The 14836-nt window shown below is 34.2% G+C and overlaps 1 protein-coding gene and 1 long non-coding RNA gene across 2 annotated transcripts in view; one reads left to right on the top strand and one right to left on the bottom strand.

Annotated features, from left to right (window-relative positions):
- LOC113475765 overlaps nucleotides 1–11067 on the bottom strand; it is a 16672-nt gene extending 5605 nt beyond the window's left edge. The window contains exons 1-2 of the long non-coding RNA XR_003397535.1: nucleotides 10725–11067; nucleotides 9377–9390 (exon numbers count right to left, since the gene is read on the bottom strand). This is a non-coding gene — a long non-coding RNA (uncharacterized LOC113475765). The remainder of the gene's footprint in view (nucleotides 1–9376; nucleotides 9391–10724) is intronic.
- LOC100184833 (receptor-type tyrosine-protein phosphatase beta-like) overlaps nucleotides 1–14836 on the top strand; it is a 54730-nt gene that overhangs the window by 5189 nt on the left and 34705 nt on the right. Inside the window, exons 7-14 of the mRNA XM_026839956.1 lie at nucleotides 9420–9713; nucleotides 9902–10198; nucleotides 11074–11361; nucleotides 11422–11730; nucleotides 12191–12487; nucleotides 12895–13194; nucleotides 13650–13937; nucleotides 13998–14297. Of these exons, the coding sequence (XP_026695757.1) occupies nucleotides 9420–9713; nucleotides 9902–10198; nucleotides 11074–11361; nucleotides 11422–11730; nucleotides 12191–12487; nucleotides 12895–13194; nucleotides 13650–13937; nucleotides 13998–14297 (2373 nt within the window). The remainder of the gene's footprint in view (nucleotides 1–9419; nucleotides 9714–9901; nucleotides 10199–11073; nucleotides 11362–11421; nucleotides 11731–12190; nucleotides 12488–12894; nucleotides 13195–13649; nucleotides 13938–13997; nucleotides 14298–14836) is intronic.

The raw sequence follows: 14836 nt of genomic DNA, 5'->3' as shown, positions 1-14836 counted from the left end.
CCTAAAGTAATCACTTCAGAAAAACCTTTTCTTAACCTTTATTTCTTATCATTCGTTACAAACCCACTGAATGTTTGTTATATTAAATATTGATCCCAAGCTTGTAGTTCCTGTTTAAAGTTAACATTACTTTTAGCATACATAACCTAATATAACCTATGTGTAAACTAAGGAAATTCCAAACCACCGATATTTGCATTTTCCTTAAAGGGCCTAAACACACCCCAAATGTACTTCGCTTTAATCGATAGAGTGTGTTTTTCTAATTCCAACGACACCTTACTTGTTTTAATCGGTTCTGTATAACCAAAGATATTCCAGCTCAAACACCGTGAAATTAAAAAAACTGATTTGAAAGTTGCGTGGCGAAAAAAATTGAGAAGTGTACTACCCACGTGACAAACACGTAACAAAATTGTTGAAGCGTGGCCGCTCTCATTCAGAAAGGCGAGAGGCAGTGTTTTCAGCGAAAAACGAGAGAACAAAAAAACGCAAATAAGGACAAAAAAAACGCAGGTTTCGCTTTAACGAATGAATCAGTCACGTGACTAGTACGTTCCTACGTCACAATCACGGAGCTCGTAGTAAAAAAAAGATAGCGCTAGAGATCACTGTTTGAGGACGAATATCTCCGCCTATACTGGACCAATTTTAATAAGCAAAGTATTTTTGGAATTAATAAAACGGTCGCTTTATGAATTTACCATAAAAAATAAAAGTGACGTGGGGTGTGTTTAGGCCCTTTAAAAGATTTTCAATAAATGTAATAGCTTATTGTTAGTGTTGTTTATACTAAGCTAATATTTGAAAATGTAAGTTATATGGCACAATCTACTGATTATAGATGTTTTTGAAAATCAGGTATCTAGCTCTGTTGTAAGCACAGTGAGCAACTTGGTTGATGTGCCGGCTGAAGAGCTTGCTGTAAGTGGTGAAGCTGACAGGTGAATTATGATTTAATCTCATAGAAGATATCTAACATTAGTTAATTTCACTTTATACCAACCAACTTAGTGGCTCCCTTATTGTTTCTAGCTTACTGATGACACTGGATACTGTTGGAGAAAAAGTTGAACTAGACGAGAATGGAGTTTACGAAGATGTGACATCCAATGTTGGGATGGCTGCCCTACTTCCTTCTAATAGTAAGTGCAATATTGTGTGTAAACTGTAAAAGCTCACTTTTTGACATTTTTAGAAAAAGGAAGGAGTGGACTTGGTGTGGAGTCGCTGTCAATCAACTCCGAACCTGGGTTTCGTTCAGATCAAGTGTATCTTATACAGGGTGAAATACCAAACAATGTTCAATCATTTATCACTCTACCTGAGGAAGCTGGTATGCTATGGGTGTCATGTAATATGCAAATTATTAATGCATGCTTGTTTTCAGTCTTTGGTGATTCAGGAAATGCAAAACGAATCATTTTTTATGCATTTCCGAATGACAAGTTATTTTTATCACCAAATAACACTTATTATGATGTCAATTCTATGGTGGTGCTATCTGCTACTGTTGAACAAACTTCTGTTAACAACTTGCAAGAACCTGTCATAATTCAACTTGTGACAAACACGGTCAGTTTATTTGCATAATCTAACTTTATTTTAAAAAGTTTTTTTGCAGGCCCTTAATAAGACATTAAGTGAAACTTCACTTTGTGTGTTTTGGAATATGACAGAAAATCTCTGGAGCACTTCTGGTTCTACTGTATATGAAACTGATCAGATTAAAACAATTTGCCATTTTAATCACCTTACAAACTTTGCTACTCTCTTGGTAAATAATAAATATTTGGTTTAGTAGTTTTTTATTTAATACTTTTCCATTAGTAGCTTATATAAAGTATTTTTCATAACTGTTGTTTGTTGCTAATTTTCTTCTTTTTGCTGGTGTAACTATTAGTTTGTATTCGTTACAATATTCGAATTTGTATCAATACAAATTAATTTGAGGTTATGTTTAATTACATTTCAGGCTCGTGGAGATTCTGCTGAAATTGTTAGTTCCAAGGCTCTAGACATTGTGTCAATTGTTGGAAGTTCAATTTCAAGTTTTTGTTTATTTGCCACCATTCTATGTTTTCTGTGTGTTCCGTAAGTGAATAAAATAAAAACAAAACAGTGAAAATGTTTAATGTATTTTCCTTAGAAAACTACGATCCGGTGGAAAGCTGAGAGGAGCAGTTCTTTTGATCAACTTGTCGTTGGCACTGCTGTTACTCAATTTGCTACTGATTTTTAGTGAGCAGAAATTTGTTTATTTATCATCAAATTCTTGTCTAGCTGTCGGTGTTTTACTACATTTCGCTCTACTGGCTTCATTTGGTTGGATGATGGTGGAAGCTGCCAACTTGTACCTTGTCATTGTTAAGGTGTTTTACATTTATATAAAATGCATAATTAACACTTTCTGTATCCATACCTTGGTTTTTATTATGAAATCAGTAAACCGATGATTTGCCATTTTCAATAGTGTTTGGCTTACTTTGCTCTCAATATAAGATCAGTTGTTTTATTTAAGTGACTGTATGGTGATATGATTTCATTAACCATGTTTAAACAAACAGGCTATCACCTTTAATTCCATGCAGCCACAGTTAATTGTTATGAGTTTGTTAACATTTTGTGTTTTATTGCAGCCAATCTTTAATCGTTCAAGAGTTACGAATCAGGATGTTTTCATCTTATCAAATATATGGGGATGGTTTGTACCAGGCTTATTTGTGGGTGTTACATGTGGTGTAGATCTCTCTATTTATCAAAGAAGTGATAATGAGTGAGTGAAAAAAGTTTTCTTATAGGCAATTTTTCCCTTCAATGCTTGTTTTATATTGTTATTTTTACATGTGATTTAGATGTTGGATGAAAACGAACATGGTGTTATATCTCGTAAACATTCCACTTATCATTATGTTCATATTTAACCTAGTTACATATGTTTCTGTGCTGGTTGCATCCACATCTTCTCAAAGCATTAGGAAGGTAAAACTTGGAAAACAGACATTGATTTTTTGTTTTTTATTAGTTTTTCAATAATACAGAAAACCAGTGCAAGAAATGTGAGACAACATGTAATCTTATCCATCTCTGTATTTGTTCTTCTTGGTCTAACTTGGGTTTTTGGATTTGGAATTGCTGGAAGTGATGATTCTGCGTTATTATTTGGATATCTCTTTGCTGTCTTCAATTCAATGCAAGGTTGATTTGATATTGATTGTTAACCTATTTTCTAACACACAAACGCATATCCTATGTTTAGGTTTTTTTATTTTTGGTTTGTTCATTGTGCGTAATAATTCCACAAGAAAGGAAATCACCAACCAAGTAAAAGAAGGGGTGGCGATGGCACAACAAGCAACCAAAGATTTCATGTAAGATAATAAACATCTATACAAGCTGTCACCACAGAATCATTTTATTTAAAACAAATTTATATCCAGGTCCTACACCAATGGTGCTACAAATAATAGTTATATAGATAATCAAGGGGATCATGGTATGGATTAAAATTTGTAAAATATGATAAATTAAACTTTAATGGTTTCTGTTTATTTAAGCCCCGTCCAAGTCGGCCTCCGTTCTCTGATGACTTGTCGAAGAAATTAAAAAATGCATACAGAATCTTTGAGATATTTGTTCCTTAATTTTACAATAAATGTTTTTTTATATACCTTGGTTAATTTTTACATTATTATGTAATTACACTCACTTAATAAATGTACAACCTGAATTAAATATGTTTAATAGAGTTATTTTATTTGTGTTTTTTGAAATCATTCTTGTTATCTACGTTGTTGGTCTTAAAAACCCCTTGTCAAAATTTGCAAATTAAGAACAGCCTGATTTGAAATCTGGTATTGATCATCAATCGTTTCCAAAAAGCTTTCCTCATATAGTTTTATTGCTGTTTCATGTCTAAACAAAATGTACCCAAGGAGAAGACCTTCATATCTGCACTTTAAAAAGTATTGACTGTGTGTTTTTTGTTTTTTTTTATATTACTAAATGTTTGCTTTTGCTGCAATGTAATTGGTACCAATGTGATATATTTTGCACTTTCATATAAAGGAGTCTTATTCATGTTTTAATCTGTAGCAAAACTCTTTTAAGAACTATTATATGTTAAAAGTACTAGTTGCAACAAAAATTGACAATATTTTTCATGCTTTTAATTTTTATGTTTTATAAACAGTTATTGTTGTTTTAAATATTGTTATTAATTTTGTTGCCAGGATGTGTTAACTTAATAAAAGATGTGTTGCAAAAGACTAGTCGATAATTTTGCATCATTTTAGTCATGTATATTCTGCTTTAGGTAAATTATTAGACAATATAACATAATTTTGTTATCTATTCCGATACAGTAAGAAAGATCAGGTTAAATAATTTACTAAAGAAATGGGAATTTGCAGAAAAACAGTCATTAAACGAAATACTATAAATTCATGGCTTCTGGGTCAAGTATATATCTATGTACCATTCTTTTAATGTAGCTGTGCATGAGTTTATGTATCATTTTAAAATAAGGTTTGGTAACCAAACTGTAGATGTATGTGAATTAGTGAATATATCCACACAAACAGATAATATGCATACTTTTTAAAACGTATCACCAGCATATCTTTCAAACTCCATATGCCTAGTTTTAATTCTTAAATACATAACCACAAATTATGCAATGGTTTACACATAGATAATACACATACGTATTATCTAGATTCTATGGTTTACACCCCCGTCGTAAAAAAAAATACAATCAGCTGTGTTTTAGTTCCTTTCCCACTGGGTGGCAGCAGAGAACAAATATACCATTTGTATATAAATTCAGGTGCGCGGCTTTTTATAGCTAGTTGTCAGTAAATGTTTAGAGGTTTGCGTTATTTGATATTTCAGCCTTTAACCGCAACATACCAAAGCTAAGTTGTAAAAGTCAGTATCGTTTAGGCCCGAATTTTAAACTTTTATAAGTGTTTGAGAACAGAATGAAACATTTTGTATTTATAAAACGGCGTATAATATGGTTCAAAAAACGTTACGGTGTTATTGTTATTCAATGTTATACGTGGAAGATTAATATAAAAGCGAAGTCGAAGATAAATATACGCAGAGAATTACCAAAAGTACAAAAAAGAATAAATGCTGCTAGTGAAGAATCTCCCCCCCACCTTATTTGCTAACCACTAACGTGACTAACCCCTAGGTTAGGGGGTTAGGTGTTGATGGTTAGGGGGTTAGTGGTTATAGGGGTTAGTGGTTAGTTGTTAGCAAATAAGTTGGGGGAAAAAGATTCTTCACTAGCACCGGATAACTATATAGAAGTTAAATTAGGATCAAAATTTATTGAAACTGATATTTTTACTTTATTTTATATTTTTATCAAGATTTTGGTTGATTTTATTGAATAAGGAATGTTTTGATAAAATCAATTAAAAGTTGTTTTTATTTTGTGACACAATATAACTCAACATACGGGATTCTCAAGTAACAAAAAGGTGAATATTAATTAGGTAGCTTTTTTGTTTGAATCAAACTAGGACATTTGGTAGTGGTTTAGGGTCAGATTTAAAATATTGTATTTTGGGAACTAGCGAAGAATCTTTCGGTACATTGCAGATTAGGCTGGTAAAAAGTGTTACAGTTTGGTAATTAGGGGTTATTAGTTAAAAGGCAGGGGCTAATGGTTTGAGGGGTTCAGGGTTAGAACCTAGAGGTTACAGTTTGGTTGTTGGATTTAGCGGTCGAATGGGAGAGGATGGTTCACTAGCATCGTACTTTATGCTAAGTATTATTTAAAAAAAATTTTTTTTGCTAGGGTTTTTAACAAAAATTATTTTTTACACTGGTTTTAGTCAATTTTCACAATACCTTATTAGGTTTAATATGCAGTATTGATTACAAACGACCTGTTTTCTTCCGAATTAGCAAAATTACCTGCATTTTGATAAAAGCTGGGGGTAAGGGGTGAAAAAGTTATTTACCTATCCTGGGACAGCTTTAATTGATTTGTTATTTAGGTTGATTTGTGTTACAAAATATGCATAGCCTATTCATCTATTGTCTCATGGGGTGGATTTAACATATTTTGTATTTTTCATTCTAGTTAAAGCGAACCACATGGGGAACTTAGTTCAACTTGTGATTTTGTCTTTGTTTCTCTACCTAGCACCTTGTGTAAGTATATTTTGCATTACTAACTGTATTGCTGATTTTACAAAGTAGCTTTATACACAATGTAGAAATTCTTACATTACATATAACTTTAGATTGGTAATACTAATATTGTTTAACCTCTTTTCAAATTAGCTTTATTCACACAATTAAAATGCTATTATTACATATTTATCATAATACTCTATTGCTTTGTTTAATAGCATGCTGTGGATGCTCCAAGTGGTATAACGGTGGATAATATCAAATCAACTGAGTTCACCGTTTCATGGACCACCCCAACTGACGCTATCTCCAAAATGACAGTCGACATTGCTGGAACCGCTTCAAATGAAAATGATGCAGTGGATGTGGTTTCTCCTGTAAGTAAACATTACATATTACATTTTAAATATTGTGGCATCCTAAAACTGATGTTTTTTATATTCAGCATAAAGTCATAAATACCACTGCTGGAGCAGCCATCGTAGGAAACACAGAGTACACAATCACTGTGTATGCTGTTAGTTCTACCGATGCAACGGATTTCAAGTTTGCTACAAATCAAACCACAACCAGTAAGCATATTTTACAGAGTTACCTTATTATATGAGAATTGAATATATGCTATATACTTTGATTTTATTAACTATGCCTTTAATTCAATTAATAAAACGCTTGTAAGGTTAATATAATGCTTTTTTTATGTCTTAGTTTTTAGTGCACCAGTCTTAACTTCTGTAACTGGTACAAACTCGACGATTGCCGTTGACCTGAGTTGGACTTATGATAATGGTGGTGGCGCTAACGCTGTGTCAGAATACTTAATAAAGTGGGACGGTGGTGGCTCTACTGGCTCACCAACGGCTGGTAGTGGTAGTACTACAGCAACCATATCTTCATTGTCAGCAAACACAGAATATACTTTCAGTATAACAGCTGTGTCTGCTACAGTCAGAGGAGATACTTCGGCCCCTTCTTCAGCCACCACAGGTAACTATTTTATTTTGTTTATGTTGAAGTTAGAAATGGGAAAACAATAATAATTGCCATGATATTAATGTTAAAGTTGCTCACCATAAATGCCACCATAGGCTTATACTCTGTATCATGGATGCACAATGTTTGCATTATACACCCGTACGACGTTCCCAGTGAAAATTTTATTTTTCATAGAATGTTTTTACTAAGTAAAATGTTTCCTCTTGTTTGCGCTTAAGTCTCCTCATGGTTTCGGAATAAAAACACTCTTTTTTTCTGCACGAGTCTGCTCATGATACCTATAGGGTACCATTTTTATGATTATTTTTTAACATTGATTTTTTTCTCAGTTTTTGGTGCCCCAACCTCGTTCTCTACAGCTGGCGCTACAACTACTTCCATTGACCTTACATGGACTGCCCCTGCTGTTGGTGGTGGTAAAAATAATGTGTTAGCATACACGATACAGTGGACCGGTGGTGCTGGTGGCTCCAAAGAAACTAGTGGTACTACAGACACAATATCCTCATTGTCAGCAAACACAGCTTATTCCTTCACTGTAGCTGCTAAGTCTAAAGCTGGCACAGGAGAAGCTTCAACTCCCCTACAAGCCATCACATGTACGTGGATGAATTCTTATTCATAATTTTTTAAAAGATAAAAACAGATAAACAAAATTTACTTTTCAAGTTTAATCCAGAAGTTTTGTGTGAGCACATGATACTGTATTTGTGTTATGTATCCATGATCGAGAGTATTCATTCATAATTGAAATAGAGTATTTTTTGTTTAGTATACTCAGATTTGTACATTTGTTAAATTCGAGAAAGGACAGCTTGTTTTAAACACTTTTTATGATTACAAACAAAAACTTTTCAGTGCCAAGTCTGCCAGAACAGCCTACGTTGACACGATCTACCACCAATCCCACCACCGTAATAGATGTGTCATGGCCAGCAGTTACTAGTGGTACCGAAACTGTGGATTACGTTGTGGAATGGACACCTGATGAAGGACCTGCTGCTAATAAAGCTGTAACGGGCACTACTACCACTATTGACTCATTAGTTCCAGGACAACAATACAATGTCACAGTTAGGGCTCATAATTCTGCAGGCAATAGTGAACCATCACCAGCAGCAAGGCTCAGAACAAGTAAGGGTCATTTTTTCTTTTTTGTTGGTTTATAAATTCTAATGGGCAAATCAATGGACTGTTAAATATAGCATTACTAAATAACAGTTCAATTTTCTTACTGTCTATAATATGATTAAAGTATAATGTATTATTGTGTATAAAATATGTATATATATTATAATACGCCATGTTATTATAAAATAGGTTTTACTTCTGGATCTTCTTGTTTGTTGTATTTATTCTGTTTAAACTGTTGTCTATATGGATGGGCAACCATGATGCTTAGGTTTTAAGGGTTGTTTGTTCTATGTTTATATTTATATATATGAAATAGCACAATCATATATGCAGTAGGCTATAGGCTCAGGTGCCTATCTTTTGGAAACCAGGTTTTTTTAGACCATATGATCAAGTTATTACCTTTATTTGCTACGTTATTACCAATTAACCTGTTACTATGTTTATGTGTACCTGGATTTCTCACATATGGTATCATAATTGTTTCTAGGGCATGTATGTATACCCTGCATACCCATGTTAGTTGCCTATCAGCATAGGCTTATATAGGTTGTTAACTTGTTATAATGTTACTTTTTATTTAACAACCAAGTTTTATTTTATTCTTAAAGATTTTCAGAAACTCTTACAGTAGGTGTTGAAGAGAATGCAATACTGTGTGTTACTGTAACACTGTTACATATACTGATATATACAGGTTTTTATGTTAGTACATTTAGTTAAAGAAGCACTGATAAGTGCCAGTGCTATGTGTATTGTCAGTGTCAGTATTTTAGTTATCAGTTAAATACCAGTTAAGTGTTATGTTTGAACCAGTTTGCTTTTAGACTCTACCTATTTCTGTTATTAGTTGTCTAACTTGACTGTTATATTTAATAGTTTCTTTTCATTATTTATTATTATATTTTCTCTGGATTCTGTGTATATGAGCCTATTGAATTATCTTCTAACAGGTAAGTTTTGATCATCAATTACAGCAAGGCAATGGATTTGTAAATATTAAATATATAGGAATTTGTATAAAAGGCAGGACAAGACAGATCTTACTCCTCTTTAAGCAATATTTCATTTTTACATTACTCCCGGTTTAAACTTACTTTTCTTCTACTTCATATTTCAAATTAACATTCTTACAGACCCACCAACTCCTACTGGTGTATCATTGTCCAATCCAACCAACGGTCAAACAAGCTTGAAAGTGGATTGGCAAATTACAAAAAACAATTTTGTAATCTCCTCTTATGAAATATCCTTAACTCCTGCCACATCTGGAGCAGCAGTAACTAAAACATACCCAGCTAATGCTAATTCTCCATTTACTTACATTGTAACTGGTCTCACCCCTGGTGAAAGCTACACAGCCACTGTGCAAGCTTTCAGTTCAGGTGTTTCTGGTTCTATTTCTTCTGCTTCTAATTCCCAAACTACAGGTAACAAGCTTACATTGCCGATACCTCTTGCATTGAAACAGATGTCTTGAGTATTCTGAAACTGAAAGAGGTTTCGTTTAACAAAGTGTTTAATATAAAATGCTTTGTTTTAAATAACATGTAACTTGTTTTATCCCCAAGCAGATATGTTTACTTTCTCTTACTTTCTACTTCAATATTTTTTCTAGTCCCACCAACTCCTACTGGTGTAACTTTGTCCCAATCAGCTGGTGATCAAACTACAAGCTTGAAAGTGGATTGGGTCATGCCATCTCTCTATGTAGTCTCCTCTTATAATATATCCCTAATCCCTGAATCATCTGGATCAGCAATAGTAACCCAAACTTTCACACCTTCCCCTGCTTCAACAACAACTGACACTGTAACTGGTCTCACCCCTGGTGAAAGCTACACAGCCACTGTGCAAGCTTTCAGTTCAGGTGTTTCTGGTAATAACTCTGATGCTTCTGCTTCCCTAAGAACAGGTAACATGCTTACATGGCCGATACCCCTTGCATTGAAACAAATGTCACAAGGTTTTTATGAAACTGGAAAATGTTTCGTTAACCATTCCTTTTTTAATTATAGTGATCATGGCAAATTTTCTTTCATTAGTCATTTGCGACGGGTGAACTTTTCCTGTGTGTTTAGGTAGCCCAGTGGTTGGCATGTTATACTGATCATGCCACTCCTGGAAAGGTATTGCCTGTTGTTGTTCAAAATACGTGTTAGGTTTGCTAAAAGACAGTAACAGTAAATGTAATGGAGGACATACTAGATGCCCTACTATGTAGCTCTATATGTCAATGGTACAAAAAATTGGTAAAACTGTTTTTTGGAGCGATTATGCTCAACAGTGTTAGCAGTAACATATGAGGATTTTTGCCTTCTACGGAAAGGGCAATATTTTGTTGAATGCATCAGAAATTTTCTAAGATTGCTTTGATTGTGAAGTTTAGTTAATACGAATGTTCATACAGAGTGTTACGTACTCAATATCTGTATTCTTACCTGCACAGATTCGATTTTGCGGCAGAAATTACTTATTTGTTGTTTATTTAGCTTTGGGTAATAATTGATGTATGTTCAGAAATAAGTCTTAAGCAGTTTGTAGTCTTGTGTTGCAATTTGTTTTTTAAAGGGATGTAACATTGTAAAATAATAGTGGTGGATGTTAAATGGTCTGTGTTAAACTGAGGTTTTTTTAAACAGGGGATAAATTCTACTGTTGCTTGTGGTGTTATGTTATTTCTATAATTGTTGTGGCTTTTCTTACATCTTATGCCGTTTGTTTCTTAGCAACGCATGGTAGGAGTGCGTTGTATAATTTTATTTTTAAAATTGTTTAAAACTTATATAGTTTCCGCTGTGCCTGGAACTCCTAACTTGTATCAACCGACGGATGGTTCGGATAAAACAACAATCTTATATGCAAACTGGACTGTTCCAACTGGTGTGGTTGATTCATATCAACTTCTCGTGTACTTGGGCAGTGTCGGTGGCACTTTAGTGGCAAATCAGACAGTGTCAACTAATTTTGCCAATATCACAAGTTTAATTCCTGGTAAACGGTACCAGGCTACAGTTAGAGCATTCAGTGCTGGGGTAGCTGGTGGTGTTTCTGGGAATTCCAATTTTGCCAAGACCAGTAAGTTCACATGCTTCGTTTAAATAGATTCTTTGTATTTCATTCTTCATCATATTCCAGACCCACCAACTCCTACTGGTGTAACATTGTCCCAACCAAATGTCAATCAAACTACAAGCTTAAAAGTGGATTGGGTTATGATACCAACTTCATTTGTAATCTCCTCTTATATAATATCCCTAATTTCTACCACATCTGGAGCAGTAGTAAATAAAACATACACAGCAAGTGCGGGTTCTGCACCAACTTACACTGTAACTGGTCTCACCCCTGGTGAAAGCTACACAGCCACTGTGCAAGCTGTCAGTTCAGCATATGACCCATCAACCCAAAGCGATGTTGCTTCATCTACAAATACTCAGCGGACAGGTAACTTGAGCAGCACACAGCATGGGCAAGAATACACTTGTTCACTGCACTTGGAATTGTCTTTGTTACAAGAGTCTCTGAAAAGAGTTGTGTTAGTAGTGTGTTGAAAGGTGCAGTTGGACGTTGTGGAGGTTTTCTCACACTTTGTTTTTATTTATGTCATTCACAATAGATTGTCACAACTGTTTTGGAAGTTTTGCACTTTTTTATCCACGAGCACAATTTTTATTGTTGCATTGTTTTCTGTTGGTTGTCACTGTAATCTTAATGTAATAATAGTAATTCGTGTATTAAGTAATTTATGGGGCGAGAAAAAGTTGTTTTGAAACTGAAAGAAGTTTTATTTAAAGGTTGATTTTAGGTTGTGTTTTATCAGGTATTGTAAGAAAACGTTTTAAAAGAATAACGTCTTTCACTTTTTAAATGGATTCTTTGTATTTCATTCTCCATCAAATTCCAGACCCACCAACTCCTACTGGTGTACAACTGTTCCAACCAACTGTCAATCAAACTACAAGCTTAAAAGTGGATTGGCAAATTACAGAAACGGATTTTGTGATCTCCTCTTATGATATAACCCTAACTCCTTCTACATCTGGAGCAGCAGTAACTAAAAATTACCCAGCTAATGCTAATTCTTCATTTACTTACATTGTAACTGGTCTCACCCCTGGTGAAAGCTACACAGCTACTGTGCAAGCTGTCAGTTCAGGTGTTTCTAGTTCTGTTTCTACTCCTTCTAATCCACAAAGAACAGGTAACAGATTCACATGGCTAAAACCACTTGTTCACTGCACTTGGAATTGTCTTTGTATCAAGAGACTCTGAAAGGAGTTGTTTTAGTATTGTGTTGAAAGGTGCACTTTGAAGTTGTAAAGATTTTCTGACACTTGGTTTTCATTGATTGTTATTTACGTTAGATTGTCACAACTGTTTTGTAAGTTTTGCATATTTTTATCCACGAGCACAGTTTGTCTTGTTGCATTGTTTTATAATGTTTATTTGTGTGACAGAAAAAAAATTGTTTTGAAACTGAAAGAAGTTTCATTTAAAGGTTGTTTTTAAGATTTGTTTTGTCAGATATTGTAAGAAAACGTTTAAAAAGAATAACGTCTGCCTCTTTTTAAATGGATTCTTTGTATTTCATTCTCCATCATATTCCAGACCCACCAACTCCTACTAATGTAACATTGTCTAAACCAACTGTCAATCAAACTACAAGCTTGAAAGTGGATTGGCATATTACAGAAGCCTATTTTGTAGTATCCTCTTATGAAATATCTTTAAAAATTACTGGGACAACTGGAGCAGCAGTAACTAAAACATACTCAGCTAATGATGCTTCTCCATTTACTTACACTGTAACTGGTCTCACCCCTGGTGAAAGCTACACAGCTACTGTGCAAGCTGTCAGTTCAGGTGTTTCTAGTTCTGTTTCTACTCCTTCTAATCCACAAAGAACAGGTAACAGATTCACATGGCTAAAACCACTTGTTCACTGCACTTGGAATTGTCTTTGTATCAAGAGACTCTGAAAGGAGTTGTTTTAGTATTGTGCTGAAAGGTGTAGTTTGAAGTTGTATAGATTTTCTGACACTTGCTTTTTATTAACTGTAATTAACGATAGATTGTTACATCACTATTGTTTTGGAAGTTTTGCACATTTTTACCCGCGAGCACAATTTTTATTGTTGCATTGTTTTCTGTTTGTTGTCACTGTTTGTTATGTAATAATAATTGTAATTAATTTGTGTGGCAAGAAAAAGTTGTTTCCAAACTGAAAGAAGTTTTATTTAAAACCTGAAAAGTTTAATTTTTGGTTTTGTTCAATTACCTATTGTAAGAAAGTGCTTGAAAAGAAAAACGCATGGTCTGATTTCTTGTTTATAATTCTAAGTTGTTGTTTGAAACTTTCATAGACCCCGGTGTGCCTGGAATACCGACTTTATCTCAGCCAACTGATGGTTCGGATAAAACAACGATCTTATATGCAAACTGGACTGCGCCAACTGGTGTGGTTGATTCATATAAACTTCTCGTGTATCGGGGTGATGTAGGCGGCACTGTCGACGCAAATCTTATAGTGACAACCAATTTTGCCAATATCACAAGTTTAATTCCTGGTAAACGGTACCAGGCTACAGTTACAGCATACAGTGTTGGGGTAGCTAGTAATGTTTCTGGAAACTCCAATTATGGCAAAACCAGTAAGTCCAAATGCTTTGTTTAAATGGATTCTTTGTATTTCATTGTCCATCATATTCCAGACCCACCAACTCCTACTAATGTACAACTGTCCCAGCCAACTGTTGATAAAACTACAAGCTTGGTAGTAAACTGGCAGATTACACCTGACAGTTCCGTAATCAATTATTACAATATTGCAACCACTGCAATGTCAACTGGAACTATCACCAACTTTTATTACAACCTTACTGAAAAATCTTACACTATGCCTGGCCTTATCCCTGGTGAAAGCTACGCAGCCACTGTGCAAGCTTTTAGTGCTAAATATCCGCCAGCAACCCAAAGTTTTGTTGGTTCATCTTTGATTAATCAGCGGACAGGTAACTCCTGCACCCCATTCAATGAAAAACACTTGGTTTGTTCAATTCACTTTATTTTAAAGTAACTTTGAAATGAGTTACTTTTCTTAAATATGCTGAAAAATGCATATTCATAAAAACACTGTTTGTTTTGCCTTGTTTTCACTCTTGTTCCGTTGGAGTTAAAACACTTACAGTGTTTGCTCTTTGAAAACTCTTTGGGTTTATATCTTTGTTTGTTATAATGCAGCACCACACTTTCACATGTGTGGACTAATTGGTGTTTTCATTGCATTGTTAATTCATGCAAAGCTGTTGTTGCTTTATGCTTTATATGTTGTTTAATCATTCATCATTTACAATTCTTATCACAATTTAGGTTTATTAATATACAATTGTGTGTAACTTGTCTTATATACGACATATATCACTAACATATTGCTTGTATTGTAATTGACCTTACATGTCACTTCATGTTCACATTCACACATGTTTAACCATGTAAGCATCATGCATACATCAGGTGTATGGAATAAAACGTCTGTCTTATAATTTCTTTA

The sequence above is a fragment of the Ciona intestinalis genome, chromosome 2 (genome assembly GCF_000224145.3).
Source record: "Ciona intestinalis chromosome 2, KH, whole genome shotgun sequence".
Lineage (NCBI taxonomy): Eukaryota > Metazoa > Chordata > Ascidiacea > Phlebobranchia > Cionidae > Ciona > Ciona intestinalis.
The sequence above is the reverse complement of the archived record's forward strand: the minus strand, read 5'-3'. Positions and strand labels throughout refer to the sequence as shown.